This window comes from Anabas testudineus, chromosome 3, assembly GCF_900324465.2.
Source record: "Anabas testudineus chromosome 3, fAnaTes1.2, whole genome shotgun sequence".
In the NCBI taxonomy this organism is placed as follows: Eukaryota; Metazoa; Chordata; class Actinopteri; order Anabantiformes; family Anabantidae; genus Anabas; species Anabas testudineus.
In genome coordinates, this window is record NC_046612.1 from 27,736,758 (window position 1) to 27,761,235 (window position 24,478).

The following is a 24,478-nucleotide window of genomic DNA, read 5'->3' on the forward strand; positions in this document are numbered from 1 at the left end:
CTGTGGTCATGAAAAAGATGTTAATCTGTCAGATGTCAGATAATTGGTATGCATCAGGCAAAGAAAACATGCAAGATTGTTTAAGGGTTAAGAATTGTCCAAAGCTTTAAAAAAACTGAAAGGATAGTGGGGAATCATCATCTTTGAGGAAGAAATGTGGTCAGAAAAAAATCTTGAATGATCATGATCCGTGATCAGTTCGATTTTTGGGGAAATCGAATCATATAAAAACAACAGTAGAACTCACGGCTATGTTTAGTTCAATTCAATTCAGTTTTATTTGTATAGCGCCAATTTACAACAGAAGTTATCTCAAGGCACACTACAGTGTAAGGTTTACCTTACAGAAAATATTTATACAAAAAATTATAGAGAAAACCCAACAATCCCATTTGAGCAAGCTTTAGGCAACAGTGGAGAGGAAAAACTCCTTTCAGAGGAAGAAACCTCCAGCAGAACCAGGCTCATAGTGGGTGGCCATCTGCCTCGACCCGTTGGGTTGAGTGGAAAGAGAAGAGAGAAAAGAACAGCAGGCAATAAGACAACAACAAGCAGGAAGTACATTGGGCAGGTCAACTGGATTCTGGAGATGTCCAGCTCCAGGCCGAGGATACCTGCAGAAAAGTACAGAGAGAGGGAGACAGAGAGGAGGAAACACAACTAAAAGAGAGAGAAGACACAAAGTTAATGACATGCAATGGTGGCATTTGCATTGATACAGGAGAAAGGAGAAAGGAGAGGAGCTCAGTTTATCAGTAGAGGTCCCCCAGCAGACTAAGCTATATCAGCATAACTAAGAGATGGTTCAGAGTCACCTGATCCATCTTTAACTATAAGCTTTATAAAAAAGGAAAGTTTTAAGTCTAGTCTTAAATGTGGAGAGAGAGTGAAAGGAAGAGCAATGTGAAGTGAACTCAAGAGATTGGAACTAAACAGCTGTGTAGCCTTAAGAAGAGCAATTGTTAATTTGCTAGGGAGCATAAAGATTTGACTTTGGAGAAGAACAAGAAGGTCATGTGGTCTGAGTCCAGATTAACCCATTCCAGAGTGATGGTCCCATCCTGGTAAGAAGAGAGGCAGATGAAGTGATGCACCTATCCTGCCTAGTGCCTACTGTACAAGCCAGTGGGGACAGTGCTATGATCTGGGGTTGCTGCAGTTAAATCAGGTCAGCAACATTAGGTGCCCAAAGAATGAGGTCATCTGACTACCGGAATATACTTAAGTAAGTAAGTTATTCCATCAATTAATTTTTTCTTCCTTGATGGCATGGACATATTTCAAGATGACAATGTCAGGATTCAACACTGCTAATCACTCCATTGTCTTGCTGCTTTGCTATTGGACATAGTGTTTTGTGGACACACGTTCATGGTCAATAGAAGATGTGTCATTACTTTGGTTTCCCTGTTTGGCAGGTTTGGAAGTCATCCAGTCGATCGACCATTAACATCTATTGGCATGGCATGATATTTTTACTCACTGTATGTTTTCCTAACAGAAAATCCTAATGTATTTAATGATCTCAAAGTATCTGAGAGTGTACTTGAACAATAAACTGAACTGGACAAAGAACACATCAGTACTGTACAAAAAGGCTCAGTTTATTTTCTGTTAGTCCTGAGAATGCTTAGGTCCTTCATCGTCTGCAGCACCATGCTAAGGATGTCCTCTGAGTCTGTGGTGACCAATGTCATCTTCCATGCTGTGGAGGTTGCAGAACAAACTAATCAGGAGGGCTGGCTCTGTTCTGGGAGTAAAGCTGGACCCTCTACATGTTGTATCTGAGAGGAGGATGCTGTTAAAACTCCATCCTGGACAATCCACCTTACCCACTACACAGTGTGCTGGTTGGATAGAAGAGCATGTTGAGCCAGAGACTGATCAACATTAAGTGATCCACAGATTATTTCTACCTGTGGCCATCAATCTTTACAATTCCTCAGAATTTCTTCTCATATATCTGTTGTCATTCCACCCTGGACCCTGATTATCACTGCTGTTGAGCATTCACAGTATTGTTTTCCTAATCTTTATTATCACTGTGAATGCTGTTGAGCATTCACAGTGATAATACAGTATTGTTAACGTAATCTTTATTATTATTCTTCCGTACGTTTTTCGGCGCGTAACTACTTCAGCACACTTTAAGCTACAGAAACTGTTCAGGTATCAAAATGTTCAGCTACTTCAGCTCTTTAAATCTTCCATTCAGTTTTCTATATCTTTTATAGTTTTTCCATAATTACAGTTTTTGTCACATGATGTTTTTGGCTGATTTGGGACTTTATAATGGGAGTGAATGATGGAACGTTGGTGCAGCTAGAGTGGATGACGTCACAGCTTAGAGTGGAGAGGCCGATTTTTTCAAACCAAAATCTTTCACAATAAACTGTCAGCACGGCCACAATTTTCACTCTATCTGAATAATTTCCTCATAGAAATGGAGGTAAACTTGTCCTGATTCTAATAAGCTATCTATTTGTGAAAGCCGAGAGACAAATCGTTTTTTCTCTGTGAGCCTCAGAGTGACGACAAGCTGAAGGGTGCACTTGGATCTCTCGCTCCTGTGACCACAATTTTCAGTCCTCAAACATAAAATTCACACTAGTGGTTCATTAAAGTCTTGGCTCTCAGGTGGTTAACTTTTTATGACGATACCTATTGTAGTTTTGCTGAAAAAAAGCCTGTTTGTAAGGGCTCCAAATCAGTTTTCCCGAGTGAAAATCTTGGCAGTTGAAGTTTCCCGCCTCTCCCCTACAGTCTCCGTGGCAACGGCTATGTCGGGTCACATGATCAGGGCTGTTTATAAATCAGCGTCAGACACTTGTACAGGCTCGTGTGTAGTTAGCCTGTTAATGCTAGCGTCTCTTTGCGAACCTGCTTCAGTTTCTTCTACTTTCAGCTCTTTTTAACAACACAGTTTAAATATTCTTTTAACTTTTATATTTTAGATAAATTCAGCTATGTTTAATTAACTTCAGCAAATCGATTTCATCTTTTTTTTAAGTTAACATTCAGCTGTTTCAGCTTCTTCTTCGTATGTTTATATGTTAAAACACTTCCTGTTTCTCTTCAGCTAATTTCAGCAGCGTTTTAAAACGTTTCGGCCTTTATCTAAATTACTGTTTAAATCAATTCAGCTATGTTTTATCAACTCTAGCAAATTTATTTCAGCTTTTTTAACTAAACATTTAACTTTACCTTTAACTGTTTAGATAAATTCAGCTATGTTTTATTAACTTCAGCAAATCTATTTCAGCTTTTTTAAGTTAACATTCAGCTGTTTTATCTTCTTCTTCATATGTTTATCTCTGTTTAAACGCTTCCTGTTTCTCTTAAGCTAATTTCAGCAGCGTTTTAAAACGTTTCAGCAACTTTCAGCTGTTCTTCAGGAATCGATTCAGCGTTACAGCATTCACAGTGCATTTTCTTCAGGAAATGCTTTATCTAGTTATTGATGTCATTCTGTATATGTGTTGGTGTGGATCCTCTGTGGTTGTGGTTCCCTTTCGTTCTGTCTGAGTTGAGAGCAACTGTAACAAGGCAAAATAATTTCCCTCTGAGTTGATTAATTATGGTTGTATCTTGAATCTTCTTTTCTCTGAATGCCACTGAATACATTTTTTCTTACTTACATACTTTAGATTATGACCAAATTTTAACAGCAAGACTGTCACTCTCACCTTCCTCAGTTGAGCTTTCTATCTAGTGCTATTATTAAATTATGAATTTGAACACTGTATAGCTGCTTAACATCAAGATATTAGATGCTACTATTAGCATTTTAGTTATAGCTTTGCTGTGCCTATGTAAGTGCTTGTAAATGTCATTTCTTTCATTGTCACTGCAGAAATATGGAATTCTGTGCTGTGGAGCCTCTCACAGGGCCTTTACTCATATTTTCCAACCACATATATCTTTACAATTCTCTGTGATGCAATTAGAAGTTTATGAGAAGCTCTTAAATGCAATCTGATCGTTATCTTAAAGAAACATGCAGTTTTCTGGAGCCTGTGGGAGAGAGAGAGACCTCTCATTTTACATCTGGCAAATACAGCAAAAGATGTAGGGTGGTGAATTTTATTGTTGCAGTTCCAAAGCAGAGAGATTTACTACAACAAGAGGAGGAAACGGTCTAAATTTCCAATTTAATTTAAGGCCATAAAATAAAAACAGGTGTGAAAAGGTTTGGTCATGAGAACACCCTCAAAAGTTTAAGGGTTCTGCTATGACAGCATCTTGGCAGAAACGTTAGTCGATCAACTGGTTGAAACTGTTTGATTTGCAACCTTGGACAGGAGGAATAGAGGTGGAGTGGAAAATGGAGGATAGAAGAGAAAAATCTTGTTGTTGAAGAGGCCCATATTTCTGACAAGCCCTCCAAACACACGCAGCTACACACAAATCCAATGCAAGAGATGTGGGTAGTATGGAATGAGACATATTTGCTGGGACTGAAAATGAAAGGAAGCCTTTATTCCTGTTGATGTTTTTGTAAGGAGTTATGGAATGTTAGAAAGAGCTTTGTCTGGATCATTTTACTGTGGCGCTGGAAACTGTTAATAAACACAACATCATCCACAGAGCCTCACATAGCACATTCGGCGATGATAATATACTTACTTTGTGCATATTCACAATAACTTTAAACAATCATAATGTGCCTAAATATGTTAGACTGCTAGCTTTAATTTATTTTTAATTTGGCCACATCAACAATTTGGATTAAAAGTACTACCACAGTACTAAAAAATGTATGTAATATGTTTTATATGGAAAAGCTGGTGAATTTAGGTTAATATTTATGGTACAATAAGTATAAATTATATTCTTAATAATAATGTGTTAAAACACAGGAATAAATTAATATTAAAAATAAATAAATTGTCATGAAAAAAGAAATTAAAGGAAAAATCTGCGAAAGACTGGGCTTCGATTCCTGAACCGAGACTTTGCAGCGCTTGACTGTGTTTGCTGTGACTACTCTGTTTGTTCCAGCTCCAGCTCCAGTTCTAGTACAGTGGGTTTTTCAAGGCATCAAATACAAGACCAGTTGTTAGCTGTTGTGGCACCACAATATCTAGGTTGCAATAACACACTATAAAAGTGTATGGTATGAACAATTCAGCATTTTTGTCTCATTAACCCCCCTCCCCCCCTTTCTCTGTTTTGCTCTTTCAGGACTTGGAGGTGCTGGAGGCTGTCTTTCATTCCAAAGCACCAGGCACTGACACTCAGGAGCCCTGGGACAGTCGGGGTGGCAGCAGCAATGTTAACCCGCCTGGCTCACGCTCATCCACAGGTCCGAGCCGGCAGGAGCGCAGCAGGCAGCTGTGGGAGGACGCGAGCACGGTGGAGGAAGATTACAGCAAACTCAATGCCTTGCAGCTTCGCTTGGATGAGTCCCAGAAAGTCCTGCTGAAAGAGCGAGAGTAAGAAAGACACGGCATACAAAAGTCTCTGGGTTGTATTGGGTGTGAATTTAAAGTACGTGATAACAGTATCATTTGGAACAGAATTCAGTTTGTCCAACTTTACTTCAACCTAATTTTGATTAAGAGATGTTCGATTGTAATGTGATGCTAATATTATGTCTTTATCTGTCGGTCTGCTGTAGGCTGTTGTACTGAACAGTCTTGTTTTTGCTGTGTAAATTTAGAACATGAATGGCTTGATGTTTTTTTTACTGGCACAGGCAGACTCTGCCCTAGAATGTAAATTGTCCCACACCTGAAAAACATATATGTATAAGAATAGTGTAGGCACAAACTGTTAGCAAAGTAGTAAAACAATCCATCTTAGGAAAAACGTGACACTTGCCAGTTAGACAGTTGTTGTAGTAAGTGATGACATGATAACTGAAGCCAAACTGCTTCAATCACAGTCATTATATCCCTTTATCTGGATTTGAAATACAGAAATCTGTTATTATTTCTACCAGACAGATGCCACACAGCATGTGGTGTAATGTACTAGTACAGCATTAACTTACATTTCACTACTGATTTCCACTATACTGTTTTTCCTTAGTGTGAAAATGTAAAATGTGGAAAAATACTCTTTACAGATATTTGCTGAGTTGAATAAAAACCCACTCAGGCACTACATCTGCATGATTGCATGAGTGTTGACAGTGTGTTGTGCCTTTTGTCTTCCCCAGAGACAAGCTTGCTCTGAGCAAGAGCATTGAAAGACTGGAGGCTGAACTCAGTCAGTGGAAACTTAAATATGAAGAGCTCAGCAAGAGCAAACAGGAAGCCCTCAAACAGGTGAGACTTCAGTGTGCTCAGTGTACCACTCTGTTAGCAGCACTTTCTATTTTCTTTTAATGCTTTAGTGGTGACAAGTATGTGAAGTCCTTGGAATGACCTGATTTTCTGCATTAGCTGGCCTTAAGCTGTGATCTGATCTCAATCTAAGTCACAAGTATAGACAATAATAACAAACAAACAATTATAATTTTGCATGTATTTTTGAACAAACCCATTAAATATTCCAAGTCATTCCACAGAATGCATTCTCCACTCTAGCCAGGTCGCCACATGAGAACACACAACCTGTTTAATGGATGCACCATTCACTTTTTTTACACACCAAGGTAAATCAGCGTCAGACTAAATCAAACCATCGGGCATAAGGGTAACCACAGACAACACACACATATAGTATTGCTTACTCAATACCCCTTTTAAAAACAGTCATTCAGCTCAGTTGTGCATTTTATCTCTCAACCACTTAACTGGAAGAAAATAATTTTTTTGTCCGTTACTGCATGTCTATGGTCCAAAAGTGCATTGGTCAGAGTGGAGAATGGAGAAATTCTCACATTTTGCTGTGGGTGCGCCAAATGTTATGATGGTTTGTTAAGTAGACATCACCTCCGTGTGCCCATTGACAGCACAAGGAGGAGTGAGTTGGGTCCGAAACAGCAACTCTTTCTCCCCATAGCATATCCATGCAGATTTAGACAGGCCAAAATTTATAACTACAGCATTGGGGTGATATGCAGCTCTGTGCAATTGTGGATTTGTCAAACTCAGCCTACGCTGATGGGTTATAATATGGTCATTGTTATGTAAGTCACATTTTTGGTTTGCACTATGTGATTTGGCACTATTAATAGACTGAACTTAATTAATTAGAAAAGCTATTGTTTTAATTTAGATTTAACAAGAAATGTTTGAAAATTAGACAAAAATAAATTTTGTTAAAGCTACAGTACACAACATTATTTATTTTTTCATGCACCACTATTTCCGCCTCCTTGTCATATGTAATACTAAATCTGTAATGCTCCCATATAGTAGAATGAAATGATGCTGGCACACGCTTTAAGTGAACTTTGTCGTGTCTGCTTGCCATTTACAAGACTGACTGGCAGCTGCACTGGACACTTCCTCTGTGCCAACTAAATTTCAGGGGTTATTGGCACAAGGTTTCTGTTTTTTTTTTTGTTTGTTTTTGTTTTTGCATGTGCTTTAACCTACAAATGACCTGAACAATACAGACACACCACAAACTGTGATTAGAGAACTGAACTGTAGTAGATATTCAATCAACAGTAGTTCAGCAGAGGCAGCTGAGTACTGCATGCCTCTGTTATGTTTTGAACATTGTCTTTTATAACTTTGCCATGCAAATTAATGCAATTGCAATTTAATTAAATATGAATGTTTTATGACATTTATACCAGTAACAACTCTTAGTTTCAGGTAAACAATAAAACCTCTGCTTAAAAATGAAAACGCTGCAGAGAATATCTAAAAGTCTCTCTACTAATAAGACCCAGACTTTACAGATGGAATTTATTTATACAGTATGCATTTCATTTCACTGTGTTTTGTTTACAAAAAAAAAACCACACACTTAACACAAAAGTAATTCATATTTTTACCTGTTATGTATAGTTCAAATGTGGGAAAGTGTCAGTTAAAGCAAAAGAGTGAAATATAAAACATTCTCCTGAACAACAGACAAATTCTGGACCCCCTCCACCACTGTGATCAGGTTCTGTTTTATTTAACACATTTGTTTAGAGCCACTTTTGCAGATAGAGGCAGTGAAGCCTTTAATGTTTTCATTCCGGTTTGGTCGGATTTTACTGGTCTGACGGATCTGGAATGATGTTAAACACATCTGAACCAAACCTAAAACTGTAGCTGTGTCTGGCAGCGGGTAGGCAAGTCATTAGATACCGACCTGGTGTCAGTGCCTTTTGTATAGCACTCCTCTGGTTTTCGAGGTTGGGTAATTGAATCCAGTGTTGGACTGATGGCAGGTTAATATATGATAAACTCTAGTCAAAATTCACAGTAGTTAATTTTTACAAACCTGAATTGAGCATTACAGACATGCCCTTGCCAAAGATGCCCAGGATCAAAAGCTGAAGTTTGAAATTATTTTAGGTTTTAGAGTTAAGATTGTGGCGATTGTAAGACTTTTGGCTGAGGATTGAGCTGTTACATTTACATTTAGTAGTTTGGCAGACGCATTTATCCAAAGCAACTTACAAGGTATAAGGCAAAGGCAGGGTAAGCATAAGAAGGTCTTGCCTAAGGACCCCTAGAAGAGGTAGATAGGTAGGCCACAGCTGGGATTTGAACACGAAGGGTGAAGATCTTACCACTATGGTATCCAGCCACTTCGGTCCAACTCTGCAACAGGTTCACTGTTGACAGTCCGTGCAGTTGTTCTGGAATAGGTATAGTATATTTGCACTTACTTGTCACCTCCAACTGTATGAAGGGAGTCTCTTGAGTTCCTTGGGTGTCCTGCCACACCTTGGACTGAATCACATTAATGTTTTGGCAGTGTTACACCACTCGGGGGCAGTCCAGGCCTGCAGCGAGGAGAGGGCTGGGGAGGAGAAGGACAAATCAAACACAGGCTCATTTAGTGACAAATTCAGTTTGATAACACCCACTAAGAGATAGAATAGAGGAGGTGGGTTCAAAGAAATGAGAGCTACATAGACAGTCCTAGTGGGGTGCTGAAGATTAAAGGAGGGAAAGGGAGGATGATACACAGGCTGAGATATAATGATCACATAAGACAAGGAGGGATGAAAGGACTGGAAAAGAAGATTGGGTCAGCCATGTGTACACATTTGTTAGTCCAAATACCTCAAGATCACACAAGATGTTTGGGTCAAATGCTCACCTTAAGCAATTTTTTTGACCAAAGTAAACAAACACATAACATGGGTAAAATGCCAAGAAAGGATGAGTTATATTCAGTCGATGAAAAGTGTGAAAGAAAACTAAACGTATAGAGGAATATCAGAAAAGAAGAAGATAATCATCTTTCAGGTGCTACACAGTAGCCTGATACCCACACTATTTTCTTAAGAATTACCAATTACAGCATTACCAATTAGTCACGTTACTGTTGTAAGTAAGCAGTGTAGTCGGTTCAACTAAATTTAAAAGGTATCCAGGTTGGTTGGCTGATTATAGGCTATGTAGGATTTGGCACCTTCAGATGTGCAAACATCAGCACAGCTCCATACAGTGGCAAGAAAAAGTATGGGAACCTTTTGGATTTTAATGGTTTTCTGCATTAAATTGTACTAACATGTGATCTCATCTCCATCTAAGTCACGAGTGTTAACAAATATAATGTGCCTAAAATAAAGACAGAAGAAAATTCTGATCTTTCATCGCTCATAAATCAATCATGGTCAATAAAAGTTGGCGACTTTGACATTATTCTGACATTTTTTTGTCAAAGTGAAAACAGGCTTCTACAAAGTAGTGTCAACTAAATAAAAATATGTAAGGTGAAGTCAGTGGTTGCATTAATATTCACCCCCTTCAGGTCAGTATTTAGTAGATGCACCTTTGGCTGCAAACACAGCATGGAGTCTGTGTGGATAGGTCTCAATTGAGCTTACACATCTTATATGCCTTTTTTGGGATGGGAATTGGGTGTGAACCGCCCTTTTCAAGTCCATTCACAAATTCTCTTTTGGATTGAGGTTTGGGCTTTGACTCTGCCACTCTAGAACATTCACCTAGCTGTCGGGAAACCATTTCTGTGTAGCTTTCACTGTATGCTTCGGGTCACTGTCTTGCTGGAAAACAAATATTCTCCCAAGCTGTAGTTGTCTTGCCGACTGAATAAGACACAAGTGTCTTTATACTGCAATCAGTTGAGACACATTCACTGCATCCGGGTAATCCCCATTTCACTAATTGTGGGGCTACTAGCACCAAATATCGGGACCTCTGTTGGATTAGGTCAGTCATTTTGCCAACTTTTATTGACCGTGATTGATGTCAATAAAAGCATGAAACATCCAAGGGGTAAAATACTTTTTACTACTTTATAGGCACTGTAGCTGACTCTTCACATAGGGGTTCACATAGTTTTTCCACTAGCACTCTGAGGGTTTTATGGTTGTTTTCAATAAAGACGTTAAAGAATTTTTTGTGTTATTATTTTAGGCACGTTATATTTGTTAATACTCTTGACTTCGATGCAAGATCAGATCACATTTTCTGACATATTAATGCAGAAAACCACAACATACCAAAGGGTTTACGTACTTGTTCTTGCCACTATTTGTAATGTAAAAGGTCTAGTAAAATGTCACCATCAGTTGTTACCTGTTCAGTTTTTTTGCCTTACTTAAAGCAGACATTGCAAAATGAACAATGTGCTATAGATGTTGGATTAATATAAATATTCAGTGTTGTAATGATCATTCAGATTTAATATGTACATATTGTATATGCTGTCATACTGTATATACATTTATTGATGATTTGTCCTGTTCCCTCTCTTCCTAACACCATGTAGCTGAACCTGCTGAAGGAAATGCACCAAGATGAACTTGGCCGCATATCAGAAGACCTGGAGGATGAACTTGGAGCCCGAACCAGCATGGATAAGAAACTGGCTGAACTACGAGCTGAGGTGAGGAGATGGAAAACCAGAGAATAACAGCAGTAGTTGAGAGCTGCATGGAACCAGAAAGAACATGAGGGTGGGGTGATGAAAGGAGTGTGGACAGGTTGAGAGAAAATATAAACTCCTCACAAACTAAACTTGTTTCTATGTATGTGTCGAAGTATTAGTTCTTCCAGTATTACAACACCCATAAAACATGAGGAGTCACTAAATGGTTTCATCAGCATGAAAACCTAAGGCCTAACACCTAAAACACTTTATGTTGTGTGTTTTTTTTTACTGATTTTTACTCATTTACCATTATGTCTTTTTCTACTTCTGACAGATGGAGCGGCTGCAGGTGGAGAATGCTGCAGAGTGGGGACGCAGGGAGCGTCTGGAAACAGAGAAGCTGGCCCTAGAGAGGGACAACAAGAAGCTGAGGGCTCAGGTTGAGGACCTGGAGGAGCAGCTGGCCAAGAAACGCCGGCAGGCCGCCTCAGCTCTTGACACTGACCTCAAGGCCATCCAAAGTGAACTTTTTGAAAGAAACAAGGTAAGACATTTTGAAAGACATCCCAAAGCCTATAAAAAGCAAAACAAATATTGTAGATTGTAAGTAAAACTAAATTATACCTTAAAGTCATTTTGTTGAAACAGCTATACATACATATACAGACGGTACCCTTCCATTAAAGAAAGGAAAACCCACAAAGAGTCAGAACTGACAAAAATAATCTAAATAAAAATTAACTAGTAATTTTTATTTAATGTGCTTTGTGTGTACTGTTGAAACCATGGTATTGATGCGTTCATCCTGTTGGTGTGTGTAAAAATCAGACATTGCTTTTGAGTTGTGGTTCAACAAAAGAATAAAAAAAAAAACAGTCCTGATCTAAATATGATTTAGATGATTTGTTCTTAACCATTCTTAGGGGTTTTTAACTGTGTGTTTTGGGTTATTATTCTGTTGAAGGACCCATAACCTACGACTGAGACCCAGATTTCTGTCTCTGAGCAGCCCGTTTTTCTCCAGAATCATTTGATAGTCTTGAGATTTCATTGTACCCTGCCAGATGCAGCAAAGCAGCCACATAACATAACCAAGCCTCCTCCCTGTTTCACAGTAGGTACAGTGTTTCTTTCTTCGAAGACTTTATTTCTGCGTCTGTGAACATAGAGCTGATCTCTGGAAGTTGTTTTGGGCTCTTTGGTTACCATTCATATTATCTGTCTTTTTAATTTGTTATCAATTGTTTCTTACTTTAAATGTAGGGTACCAACAAGTTGTCTGTGCCTGGACCTTCGTCTGTCTAACACGGCCTGTTGGTCACAGCGAGTGTCCTCACAACTATAGAAAGACAACCTGTATGTGCGTGTTTGTGTATGTGTGTTTGAGAAAAGAGAAAAAAGAGAGAGAAAGACTGATTGGGCTTTGTGTGTACTGTTGAAACCATGGTATTGATCCAGACACAGACTGAGAAACGGCACAAGTGATTAAGGCACTGGATGCGTGCACACACAAACACACACTTGTCTTTGTGTAGCTGCAAGAACCCTCACTGACTTAAAGCATTCTGTAGCCATTTACTCTGATCCTAACCCTAACACAATTTGAAAACCACTCAAAACCAAGCCCTAACTCTTAAATACACACTCACACACGCACACACTCACACACGCACACACACACACAGATGTTGATTGATAGTAGAATCATCTTCAGTGCAGCCAGGGCTTTGAGCATCACAACTACTTCAGAGATTGATGTTCACTGTCACACTGTTACACACATGTACACACACCCTGGAGGAGTAATAGAAATGTTATGTGTTCATCCTGTTGGTGTGTGTGTGCACACCATGTATTACTCTGATCAGATCCCCACAACGTTTCCTTCTTTGCGGGGAACAGACGTGGTTGAGAGTGATATTTTGGTTTAAGGCCGGGTTAGGCTTAGGCAAGTAGTGGTTATGATTGAGGCAGGTGTAAGTTTCCAGGAAATTAATGTAATTGAATGAAAAAACCCACAGAGCGATTGTGTGAGTCTCATTTGTTATTCATCTTTTTGGCTGGTGACAGACAAAATGCATCAAAGAGTGTTTGTTTGTGTATGTGTGAGCTCATAACATCTGTGCCGTGTTATGTGTCTCTGTGTCTTATGTATTACTGCTTAAGGCAAAAATAACAGATGGGCACTTAAAGGAATTCTCCATCTGTACACATTTGTTTTCTTTGAGATGCTGTTACTCTTACAGCTCTTTCTGTGTATCTGTTTTTTTGTTTTTTTTTAAGTTTTGTACTTAAAAAACACAACTTAATCAAAGGGGCAGTTCTGGTTAGGAAGCCAATTAAACTGTTTGGTATGTGTGTTTATTTGTATGCAAGCAAGAGAGCTTGACTGTCTAAATGAATATTAACTTCAGTATGACAGAGGGGGAAGGGAGGATTGCAGAGATTCTTTGAGTGGGTATGCACACAGGAATTTCACAGCAGTGTAAATGAGCTGTAGTTCTGTACATCAGTTAATTCAGTCCCCCACCCCCCTCCATATCTAAGGACTTTTTTGTGATGGTGATGAATGCGTAAACAAATTTCTGGGCATAAGCCGGAAGTTTATTTGAATGTATGTGTTTGTTTTAGTAGAACAGATGTAGTGGCAGACTTCTGGGTCTCTCCAGTCAAGGAGAAACATTTAACGGGCAGTGTGACATAACACGTGGACAGACCACACACTGGCTTGTGCTTTTGTGTGTGAACATGTAGCCACATATTGAGCACAAATACATAAATACGCAGTTTAGAAAATTACATTTATGTTCCTCCATCATTCAGTAATCAGCCTTGTTTAATAGCATCAGGGACGCCCAGCTTCTCACCCTCCTGCCATTCTTCTTCCCCTCCCCACTTCCCTCTTGTCTCTCAGACAGCCATTACATCGTCTTAAAATGATAAAACTCTTGGGAATATTGAGGTTTCTGGCCTGCATGTCTGCTTTGAGACATACAAGAGAGACCTTTTGTCTGACACAGAACATGGCAGGGACAGAAGCTAGGACTGTGTTGCTGTCTCTGTCTCTCTGTCTGTCTTCCATCTTTTTCTGATACCTGCATCACAAATGTGTATTCATTCATGTAAAACAGAATAGTATGTAAATATTAAACGCAAGATTTTAGAAGAAAAAAAAACAGATTCTGTAGACTAAATTGACAAATGTCTATTGTGACCTAAGTGAAAGAATATGGAGAGGTCAAGGACAAGAATGGGAGTGGAAGAACTGTCTAAAAAAACGTAGAAATAAATAAATATCAGAGCCATGCACTTCCCAAAAGCAAATCTGATAGTACTATACTTATATTGCCTTTTTTAAAGTAGGCTTGGAGCCAATAGCAGGATGTATTGAGAGATGGGATGACACATTGTTAGTTTATTTATTTATTTATTGTATTTTTATTTGTTGAAAATAGGAGGGACATAGAGTAATAGCAGACTTATTCTTTGATGCACAGCTCAACTTCTTCCTTTTGCTGCTAAAGAGCTCACTAAAGCAGAGTGTCACACACAGAAATGTCTTCCTTATTCTTGTTCTTCCTGGTTTTAGTTTTTTCTTTTTTTTGTGCCCTTTGTCAAAGTTCTTAGTTTTTATGCTTCACCTTTATTAACTTTCTGTCCAGCCCACATCACTCTCATTTCTTTATCGTTGTGAAGGAGACAGATTATTTTAAAAGTTTCATTCTGCATTATTCCACCACTCTGTGTTTATTCTAAGATTTCTGTGACATGTAGGTGTTTTATTTATTGTCTTGTAAGGATTCAGTTATGTGCCAGAGACTTTACTACTAAGTGTTGACATTAAATCTTCAAAGACTTAGTCTTAGGGAGTCTCCTCATTGCTAGAGTTTAGAAATTTATTACAGATATGCATAAAGAACATTTCTCATTCTTTGATCTGATCTTGTCATTTATTATTCCTGTAGATAGCTAATGTCTCTCCATCATAAGTTCAGCAAAGCTTCGTGGAACCCCCTCTGTCAAGGGAGCTATTAGGTGTGAGACGGCAGAGCAGGAGGCTGAATCTAAATCATCGTAGTAAATCAAAGTGCAGCAAATGACAATGCACTGCATTATTGATAATGCCATTAGCTCCAAGTGCTGATTTTATTTAGCTAAAACCAATACAAACCTATGGAGAAGACCACAACCTCAATTACCTAAATTTAAAGTCTGATATATGGATGAAAAAACCTATTTGAAACTGTTTGGAATACAACCAAATGATGTGTGTCCACAGGAGCTAGCTGACCTTCGTCACGTTCATGCTAAGCTGAAGAAGCAGTTCCAGGAGAAGACAGCAGAGCTTGCCCACGCCAACCGGAGGGTGGAGAGCCATGAGGCCGAAGTCAAAAAGCTACGATTGAGGGTGGAGGAGCTGAAGAAAGAGTTAGGACAGGCCGAAGATGAGGTAGGAACATAACTTAAATCTGTCTGTGCTATGTGATATATCTGATTGCATTATGTGGTACATAATTTTTATGCTGTCATTCAGTTATTAAAAACACTTATCTACTTACCGTTCGATTAATGGCTATATTCCTTTAAAAAGTAAAGGAACTAATCTGAAACTGCAATAAAAGATGATGACTTTCTTTCATCACGTTAGAAATATTGTGTTTCTTTAGCGATATTTGAGACTTTGGTGCAGATCAGATCATATTTCATGACACATTTATGCAGACCAAGGCATTGGATGTAGCTGACTTACTTTTTCTTGTAAATTGTTTAGTTGTTGGTTACTATATGGAGAGTAGGCTGTTGGATCTAAAGTGCAATGCAACACACACCAACAACCTGTGTGTGTGTGTGTGTGTGTGTGTGTGTGTGTGTGTGTGTGTGTGTGTGTTTGTGTTTGTGTGTATTTTATGCATTTTATCACCAGTTGGATGAGTCTCATAATCAGACTAGGAAGCTTCAGAGGTCTCTGGATGAGCAGGTGGAGCAGACTGAGAACCTGCAGGTTCAACTGGAACATTTACAGTCAAGGTAAGACACACGCACACACACACACTTGCCAATGCAGGCTTCTGAACAGAGCAGAACACATTTCAGCTCAATGTGCCAGTAAGCTTCTCTTTGGGAGCACAGATGGATGACTTTTTAACTCTTTAGATACTGTTCTTCACAATTTACATTAAGTTTTAACATTTTTACAGAACTTGTGCGATTTTACCACCACTGTGTGTTCTGCTATAAAGCAGAACAACACTTGTTATCACAAGTGCTTAGATTAAGATCTGTATGTGAATATACTATCTGGATACTGACATCTCATCCACAGGTGTTTGTATTCATTTTGTACAGATTACATTTACACCTGACTGAGAATGATCACCTCCAGATGTGGTCTAGCTAATGTAAATAGTGTGATTAAAACATATATGGTATGCATTTACACTTGAATGCATGCATTTAAGAACTTGGGTTGGTATTTGGTAGATAACTAAGACCTTATCTAGTCCAGAACTCCAAACTAATTTTAACGTATGCTAACACCTGACTCCAGGGTTTTATGGTTGTTCTCAATAAAGACAAGCAGAGATCTGATTTTTTCAAGTTTGTTATGTTGCAGCCTCATAATACAGTTGTTTAAATTCATTTTTGACCTTGTGAATCTACTTTCGATACCCCATAATGACAAAATAAAAAACAGATTCTAAATGTTGCAAATCCCTTTGAACAGCACATTAACTTTAGCACCAGAACCTCATATCTCTCTTGATAATTGCTGAGATGTTTCTACAAATTTGCTATTATTGATGCTTTCCAAATATACTATACTATTGAATTTATTTTTGGCTGCTCACATGCAGTTGATTCCTGAAAGCAACACCAGAAAATATTGAACAATTGTGTCTTGATATGAAACTCCATAAGGACTTTGCAGTGTCTTACAAAAAGTCTTATGCCAAAGTGTAATTATTGTACTGAAAGCAGGATTGGCACCATGTTAGCAACTGCATACATACCCTCAAACACACATAGACAACCATGAAGGTGCTTATTTAAAACTTACATTGTTCAGGTGGGTGTGATGTGAAGCAGTTTGTAGCTGCCAGGCTCACCGTGAACCCCAGCATTTACTTTTATACTATTTAGAGATTAGCTGTGTGTGTGTCTGTGTGTGTCTTTGTGAATGCATACTTATGTGCACACTTGTGTTTGTGCACATTGCCTGTCACTCACTTCAGCTCTCACACTCTATCAGCTTTGCACAGTTCTCAGCTTCTTGCTCTCTGTCTCTCCCTCTGCATTCTCTCCATTTTTCTCCACATTGTTGTACTGGTGCTCAGCAGCCAATCGCCAGGCTCCCAGTTGCAGATTACCATAGTAACAGAGAGCTCTCGTTGCTCGAATCTGTGGAGAAGTGACAGACGTGTCAGCATGGTAACTGCTTCCGAGACTGACACAAATCTGTGTGTATTCTTGAAAAGCGTGTAGCTTAAGCTTTTCTTCTTTCTAGATTGAATTTTTTTCATTCAGTTTTTTGGAACCTGCTTTATTTGAATTTGCGTCCGAAGTACACACACCATGCGGAAGGCCGGGATTCGCATCCCAGCTGTGGTCTGCCTCCAGATGGACTTACGTGTACATACACCCATACACCCAACAAGTGGGGACTGGTCTGCTGCTACCGTTTTGCTGTTTTCAGAGTGAGTCTGCTAAAGCAAAGAAAAACTAGGGTGGGCTGCGAGTTTTTGGCTGAGGTTGTACTGGCCCGTGTTTGGACGGAGCCTGACAATGGACTGTGTCCCGGAGACTCAAATTTCAAGCATGAATTTTAAATGGATCATTCAAGGACTTGTTTTCCACAAAACAAGAAAATGTAAAAAGAAAAAAGAAAAGAAAAGGATGCAGTGCACTTCTAACTTATTTGGTGTGTGTATACATGCACTAGAGTCATATGTGTGTACAAAAATGACCAAAATGTAGATTTTGCATAATGTATGTACTAAATGACAGCCATACCAGCCTTTAACATGTTAACTTGCACAGTTTTTATAATAACTAATACTAATTTCCATGCATCAAGGTGTGGCAACCACAAAGTGCTCTAATACACACAAGTACACTAACTTGGAGTCAGCGGTTGCTCATGTTTCTGTCTGTGGTGTGGAAAATGTGATGAGCCATCGTGGTGGTACTGTTGCTGTTGCAGCGTTGGCATTGATTCTGCTCATTCATCATTGTAAGAGTGACCACAACACCGTGTGAATCAAGTGGATTGCAGATATCCCTGTCTCTTCATTCTCCCTCATGACTTTCTCTCATTTTTGTCTTCTTGTCTCTCAGTAGACTGAAAGACTTTCATTTATGTATGTTTCTAGGCTCAGTAGAAAAGCTTTTAATGACTGAGCAGGTGTTGTGTTATGATGGGGAGGGAGAAAAGGGGAAATGAGGCAAGATGGGGTAAAAGAAGCCAATAAAAATAAATAAATGACCCACAGTAAGGTGGCAGGTAAAGAATGGGAGATGATGATAACCACTGTCTCTGAATGCTTCTGATGGCTATGACCTGGCTTTCACAGGCAATAGTATAGTCTGCTACAGCCCCTTAGTATCAGGTGTTTAATGCAGTGTTGTCTATGCCTAAAAATGGCCCTGCATGATGTGATAGTTTGACACATCACTAGCTTCCTGTAGGATACACATTTCATGCATATCAAGAGCTTTTATGCTATGGAAGTATTATGGTTTTCAGGTTATCTATCCCTCTCAGAAACCTTGAGGGAGTTTTTTAAGTATGAACTAATTAGATTTGGTTGTTTAAAGGTCAAAGTGGCTATGAAATTATGTGAAGGGATTAGTGACCTAGCTGTCTAATGGTTATTTATCTGCCTGGAGGTAGCAATTTAATTTATAGAAATGCTTTTGTAGAAGTGTCAAGAAATAGCATAGCATTCCAGATTATTTTGGCCCATATATCACAAGTCTACTCAGGGGGATTTTCAACCTGTATAACATAACATGACATCCTGGGTTCCTTTGCTCACATTACAGCAGAGGTTTGTGCTGTACAAAGTACAAAATGAAGAGTTAAGTTGAACAGAATAACAACAAAGTAAAGTTTTGACTGTGGACAGCTTCAAACTCTGCCTCATAAAGAAATGTCTTAATTTAATGTTAATCCAGGACTTTGTCTCTGCAGGGAGTCTCCTCAGAGCTAGAGTTAAGCTCAGTAGGGAGAGTTTGATGTTTTCTCTCTCTCTTCTCTCTTCTCTCTTTCTGACTCCCTCCAGCTTCTTTTGCTCTCTCTCTTTAATACTCATCCATCAACTTATCATTGCTGTTCTTCTTTGCCTGCCTATTCAAACAGGAAATACCAACAGTATGTTTTGTTTGTTTGTTTTTTTTTTACTCATCATTGTGTACTATTCTGTGTACTAGACTGGTAAAAAATGAACAAACCAATACAGCTGTCCAGACAGACAAGGTTTATATTATTAAGAGGAAACTTGAAACACACTGGAAATATTGAGTAATAAACAAAGACATAATGTTAGCATTAGTAGAATAGCTAGCTAGATTTCATAAGATACAACCTCCAGCTGCTACAGGTGACGTACAGTGGCCCTAGGAGCTCAGTTGGCGAAGTTAATTTGCTTGTGTTTTGTCCATTTGCATGTGTTGTCTTAAGGTTTAGCGTGCTGAGCTCACAAGGCCACCACACTACCATCACAACAAAAGGGAATATTTGCAAACTAGCAAGCTATCTTAGTGTCCATGGACAATGCAGCCTTTTGGTGGCTGCATAGGCTGTTGTTGGAGGCTCCTAGCCAAGTCTTCTTCTTGACTGTGCAGCAGTCTCCCACAGAAGATGCTGATTATGGTGAACATTATACCTGCTAAACAGCAACCTGTTGGCATGTTGACATACGTATTTGGTACAAAAATGAATTGTAGATTTTAGTTAATTTATCTTAAAGCTGTTAATGTGCACTAACTAACAGACAGTATGACATTTTGAAACATACTGAATCTTTTCAGCATATTACATTTTTATGTTATTATGTATATACTATAAATCTCCTGTCTCCCCAATCTCTTAGACTGAGGCGTCAACAACAGAATCCTGGTCTGTTTGGAAAGATGCGATCGACTCGGTTCAGTTCTGAAAACCCAGATGGTCCCAACAGTGATATGGACGAAGAAGACGAGGAACTGCAGCTTCAAATTCCATGACGCACATACATACAGTGATACAGCTTTTACACAAACATCAGCAGTCACATAAATATTGTTGCTGGGAAACAGCAGATCCAGGCAAATGATTCTGTTACAGGAAGCAGCAACAGGAAGTCATCCAGACTCTGATCAAAACATCAGTATCACTTCATTAGTATCTCTGTGCATTCCCATGTTGAGATGCAGTTTATTAACCCGATCATGATAATGATCAATAATCAATATACACTAAATGAAATTTAACGTAAAAGCAAAGGAGATCAAGAGACGAATGTAGAGAAACCACATCATTGTTCTTCTGGCGTTTCTGCATGGAAAAGCTGATTACCCAGGGGCAGTATGATACGCATATCTACCATGTCCTTACACAGGACAAACACATTCACATGCACACTGAACCTGACATATGCTTGGAGGGACCTGCGTATTTAGACATCCAATGAGATCGGAGCCAGCAGAAGTGTGACAGACATTAACAGGATTTATGGACCGTATTCTTTTGAATGAAAGGATCTTTCTGTAATAGACTTTTTGAATTTCTCCACCAAACCACACAAGAAGAGGCCGATATGCATCATCCTCACAATCTCCTCATTCTTACCTCATAGTATCACAAGCGTTACAGCCATCTCCTATGACCTGTGCTACTGTATTCACACAAGCCTCAACAACACATCTCTGCCACCAGTATTAATACTTTCCTCATAGCTGCCTGCCATGAGAAAATGGCAGCTGAGCTTATTGACAAGGGGGTCACATGGGACTGTCTGTGATTTGAGGATTTAATGTTACTGAAATGGTCTGCTGCATTGAACCAGTATTTATATTTTCTGAAGTGTCAGAGTTTTTTTTTTTTTTTTTTTTTGGTGAAGTGTCAGAGTCTTAGTTCAGAGTTATATTTCACAACCAACGCTGGGGACACACTACACAACTTTTAGCCTTGTTAAAACAGCCAGTTAGATAGAACACACAACCACAACAACCACAACCACAACCACAATTCAAGTGGAGAAGACGCTTCCTCTCACTGTCTCCAAGTTTTCTGTTATAGTCACAACCTGAATCAGCTTGGTGTGTCACGGCCCAAACTAGAGTAATGGCCATTGTTTTTCAGATAACACCAGAGTAAATCCACCTAGTATTCCGAAATGTGATCAGTCTTTTTAAACATGTAAAAGAACTAACCTGACCTTATTAATAAACCAACACAGACTGTCACCAAATCACCACTAGAAGCTATTCTGACAAATGTAGCTTTAGTGGAAGCACATATTAACAGGTTTGTTCAAAAAAGTTTCAGTTTCACAAAACTGTCTGCAGAGCCAGGCATCGGTAGTATCATAAAGTTTCTACACTGGTCTCTCTAACCCTACAGGATGATTATGAACATTAAAGATCAGGGAAATGAAGGAACATAAAAACTATAATTCCATCACATTCTGCAGTGTTAGAGGGTCAAAAAGCGGTATTAAAAAAAAAAAAAAAAAAAAAAAAGTTGGTATGAAGTCTGTGATCATATCACGTTGTGTGTTTCCAGCAGGACTAGAGCTTCTTTCAGAACTCTTCTGAAAAGTGCATATCCAGAGGCTCGAACTGAACCGTGTTGTGCTTTAAAGGGAGGAGATTTAAAGCTGAACATTATCCCCTTAGGTTTAGCTAAGGTCTGAGCTAGTTATCAATCTGTGTAGCCATTTTAGCTAGACTCGTAATCCTGTACTGTCCAAATGGAAGTTTCTCGACAGAATCCAGCAGTACAGTATTTCAGACAGCTAACATGCAGTCTTTGATGCTGATGAGTATTTTGCAATATTGTCGTTCTCATTTTTTGGGGAAAAACACCATAAATCCCAATATTAACAGTCATAGCCAAAAATATCAGCACCCTTGCAAATCTGTCAGAAAATGCAACACTTCTCTCAGAAAATAGTTGCAGTTTCAAATATTTTAGTATTTTTTTGTTGCATTGCAACAACACAAAACAACAGAAGACTCACATCTTATACAAAACCATACAGAACCCAAATAATGAACTGGACAAAATTATTGGCACCTTTAGTATATCATTAGTATCTCCAGTGCACGTTTTTCTACAATGTTTTCTCTCAAATCAACAGAACTCTTTACACTTCTTTTTTTCCACCATGCTCAGAACACAAAGGATGAGTCAACTTCTTTCCATTTTACCTGGTTGCGAGTGTGAGTACTATATTGCCCACACCTGTTACTTGTCACAGGTCTAAATACAAATTCCAGGAGCATCACATTCTTGAAAAGCAATTATTTCTTAGAATTTATACAAGGCACCAGTAATGTCCAGTCAATTTTCTGTCACATTTGTGTGAATCTTGATCAAGTTTGACTTTCCTTATCTATTTTATTGTTGTTGTTGTTGTTGTTGTTACAGTGTGAATACCAAAACATTAGTAATTTGAATAATTTAAGTGTTGCATTTTCTGATAGAACTACAAGGGTGCTGATGTTTTTGGCCATGACTGTATGTCTGGTAATTCCCTAAGGGCTTGATTCAGTCGGCATGGACAAGCCTCCAAAGCAGCATTTAGACCACCATAGGAAAGACTCACTGAAGGCCAGGCCAGTAAAATTCCTGTAGGCTCCCTTAAGACACTCAGTATAATCAGCATTAAAGGGGGGAAGGGTTTGGATACACAGGGTGCTTGACTGAAGAGTTAATTTATTTATATAAACGTAGCTGGGCTAAATCTCCTGTTTGTGAAAGAGTTCCAGTCCACCAGTGGATAGAAGCAGTAAAACATGCATTAAACCACCACCACCACCACTCTCTGCCTCGGCCTCAAATCTGACGCTGGAAGGGGACCAAGACATTTTTACTGATCAGAATTCTGAACTATTTATGTCATTGTTATGGTTTCGTTTTTATAAATGATCTGTACTGCAGTGGTTTTGTATTAGCTCTATAAATGTCAACTGTACATATAAATAAACAAGTCGCTGTGTTTTTTGGGGGGTTTCTTCTCTTCATACTGTATGTATTCATGATGTTTCTCAATACTTATCTCTCCACAAACAGCAGTGCCTCATTATGTCAAAGTTATTCTTCTAGGGCAGTGGTGGGTCTAGAAAAAGGGGATTGAAGGGGTGGCGTGAGGTGGCTGTGCAGTGGGGAGATGGGTGATCGGCTCCCTGTGAAGGAATACTGCTGTGCATTTTTTTCACAGTTTTATAACAGCTCCATTTTATTGTATTTCATTTATTTTTAACCATGTAGACCCAGTTGAGGTTAGAGACCTGCCAAAATGGCATGTTAAGGTTCTCAACCATTACACAACCACTATTACACTTCACTTCCACTATAACACTAGTTCTTTTTAACGCTAAATATTTAGTTTTATTATACAACGACTGAAATAAGACTCAAGCACCTGTTTATCATCCTGCTAATTTCAAAATAATGTTATTCTCTGAATGACTGAAATGTCTTTTCAAAATAAGAACACCTGAAATGGTTTGATTCTAATGTGATGTGTGTAGTGAAAATGTTTTGTTTTCACTACATACAGAAAAAGAAGAGAAAGAGAAAAAGAAGGGAAAACAGAAACGTAGGGAAAGAGATAGAGTCCTGCCCCCACCATATGCTGTCACCATACCTGTTGCCCCTCCTCCATCAAGTCAGGCTGGAGCCTTTGCAAGTGCCGCAGCGCAGGAGGACTCAGGAGAGGAGGAACAGGGAAAGAGGTACCCTGACCTTTCTTCTGTTTTTAAAAACTCCGGTTTCATCAACTGACTGTTTAAGAAAGACACTAAACTTCTATCTGCTTCTTCCACTAAAACCTTGTTTCTGCTAGCAGCTTCATTTGATTATTGGCTGAAGGAGTGTCACCAGTGTGATGCTGTGAAGGTTGCTTTCCTTTTCAGAGTCTGCTGGCCTGAGATTCACAATATCCAGCAGAAGGAAGATGGATATTGGAAAGAGTCATGGACGTAGACCTCTACGAAACAGCGGGACTGCATCATCAAATTACAAAACCCCACCAACATTAGTTCTCAACATACAAGAGAGATTCAGGTGCAGATATTTCTACCATTCAATCACTAATAGAGAAAGGTGAGATAGTGGAACGTCCTCAGTCACCATACACTACCCCCATCCTGCCTGTGAAAAAACTGAATGGGTCATGGAGGCCAGTCCAAATTCTTAGAGCTATAAATGAAGCAGTTCAACATTCGGCTCCAATAATGTGTCAAGTCCCAGGGACTGCTTGTTGGTTTTTATTTCATTGATATGGCAAATGCATATTTTAGTATTCCTGTTATCTTGATTCACAATTCTGGTTTGCTTTTACTTTCAATGTTAACCGATATACAT

At 38.9% G+C, this 24,478-nt stretch overlaps 1 protein-coding gene across 1 annotated transcript in view; it reads left to right on the forward strand.

Annotated features, from left to right (window-relative positions):
- The window catches only part of ccdc102a (coiled-coil domain containing 102A), a 60,802-nt gene extending 37,689 nt beyond the window's left edge, over nucleotides 1-23,113 (forward strand). The window contains exons 4-10 of the mRNA XM_026378576.1: nucleotides 5,185-5,435; nucleotides 6,164-6,272; nucleotides 10,804-10,920; nucleotides 11,240-11,449; nucleotides 15,185-15,355; nucleotides 15,830-15,933; nucleotides 19,998-23,113. Coding sequence (XP_026234361.1) covers nucleotides 5,185-5,435; nucleotides 6,164-6,272; nucleotides 10,804-10,920; nucleotides 11,240-11,449; nucleotides 15,185-15,355; nucleotides 15,830-15,933; nucleotides 19,998-20,130 — 1,095 coding nt within the window. The 3' untranslated portion in view covers nucleotides 20,131-23,113. The remainder of the gene's footprint in view (nucleotides 1-5,184; nucleotides 5,436-6,163; nucleotides 6,273-10,803; nucleotides 10,921-11,239; nucleotides 11,450-15,184; nucleotides 15,356-15,829; nucleotides 15,934-19,997) is intronic.
- The last annotated feature ends 1,365 nt before the right edge of the window (nucleotides 23,114-24,478 follow it).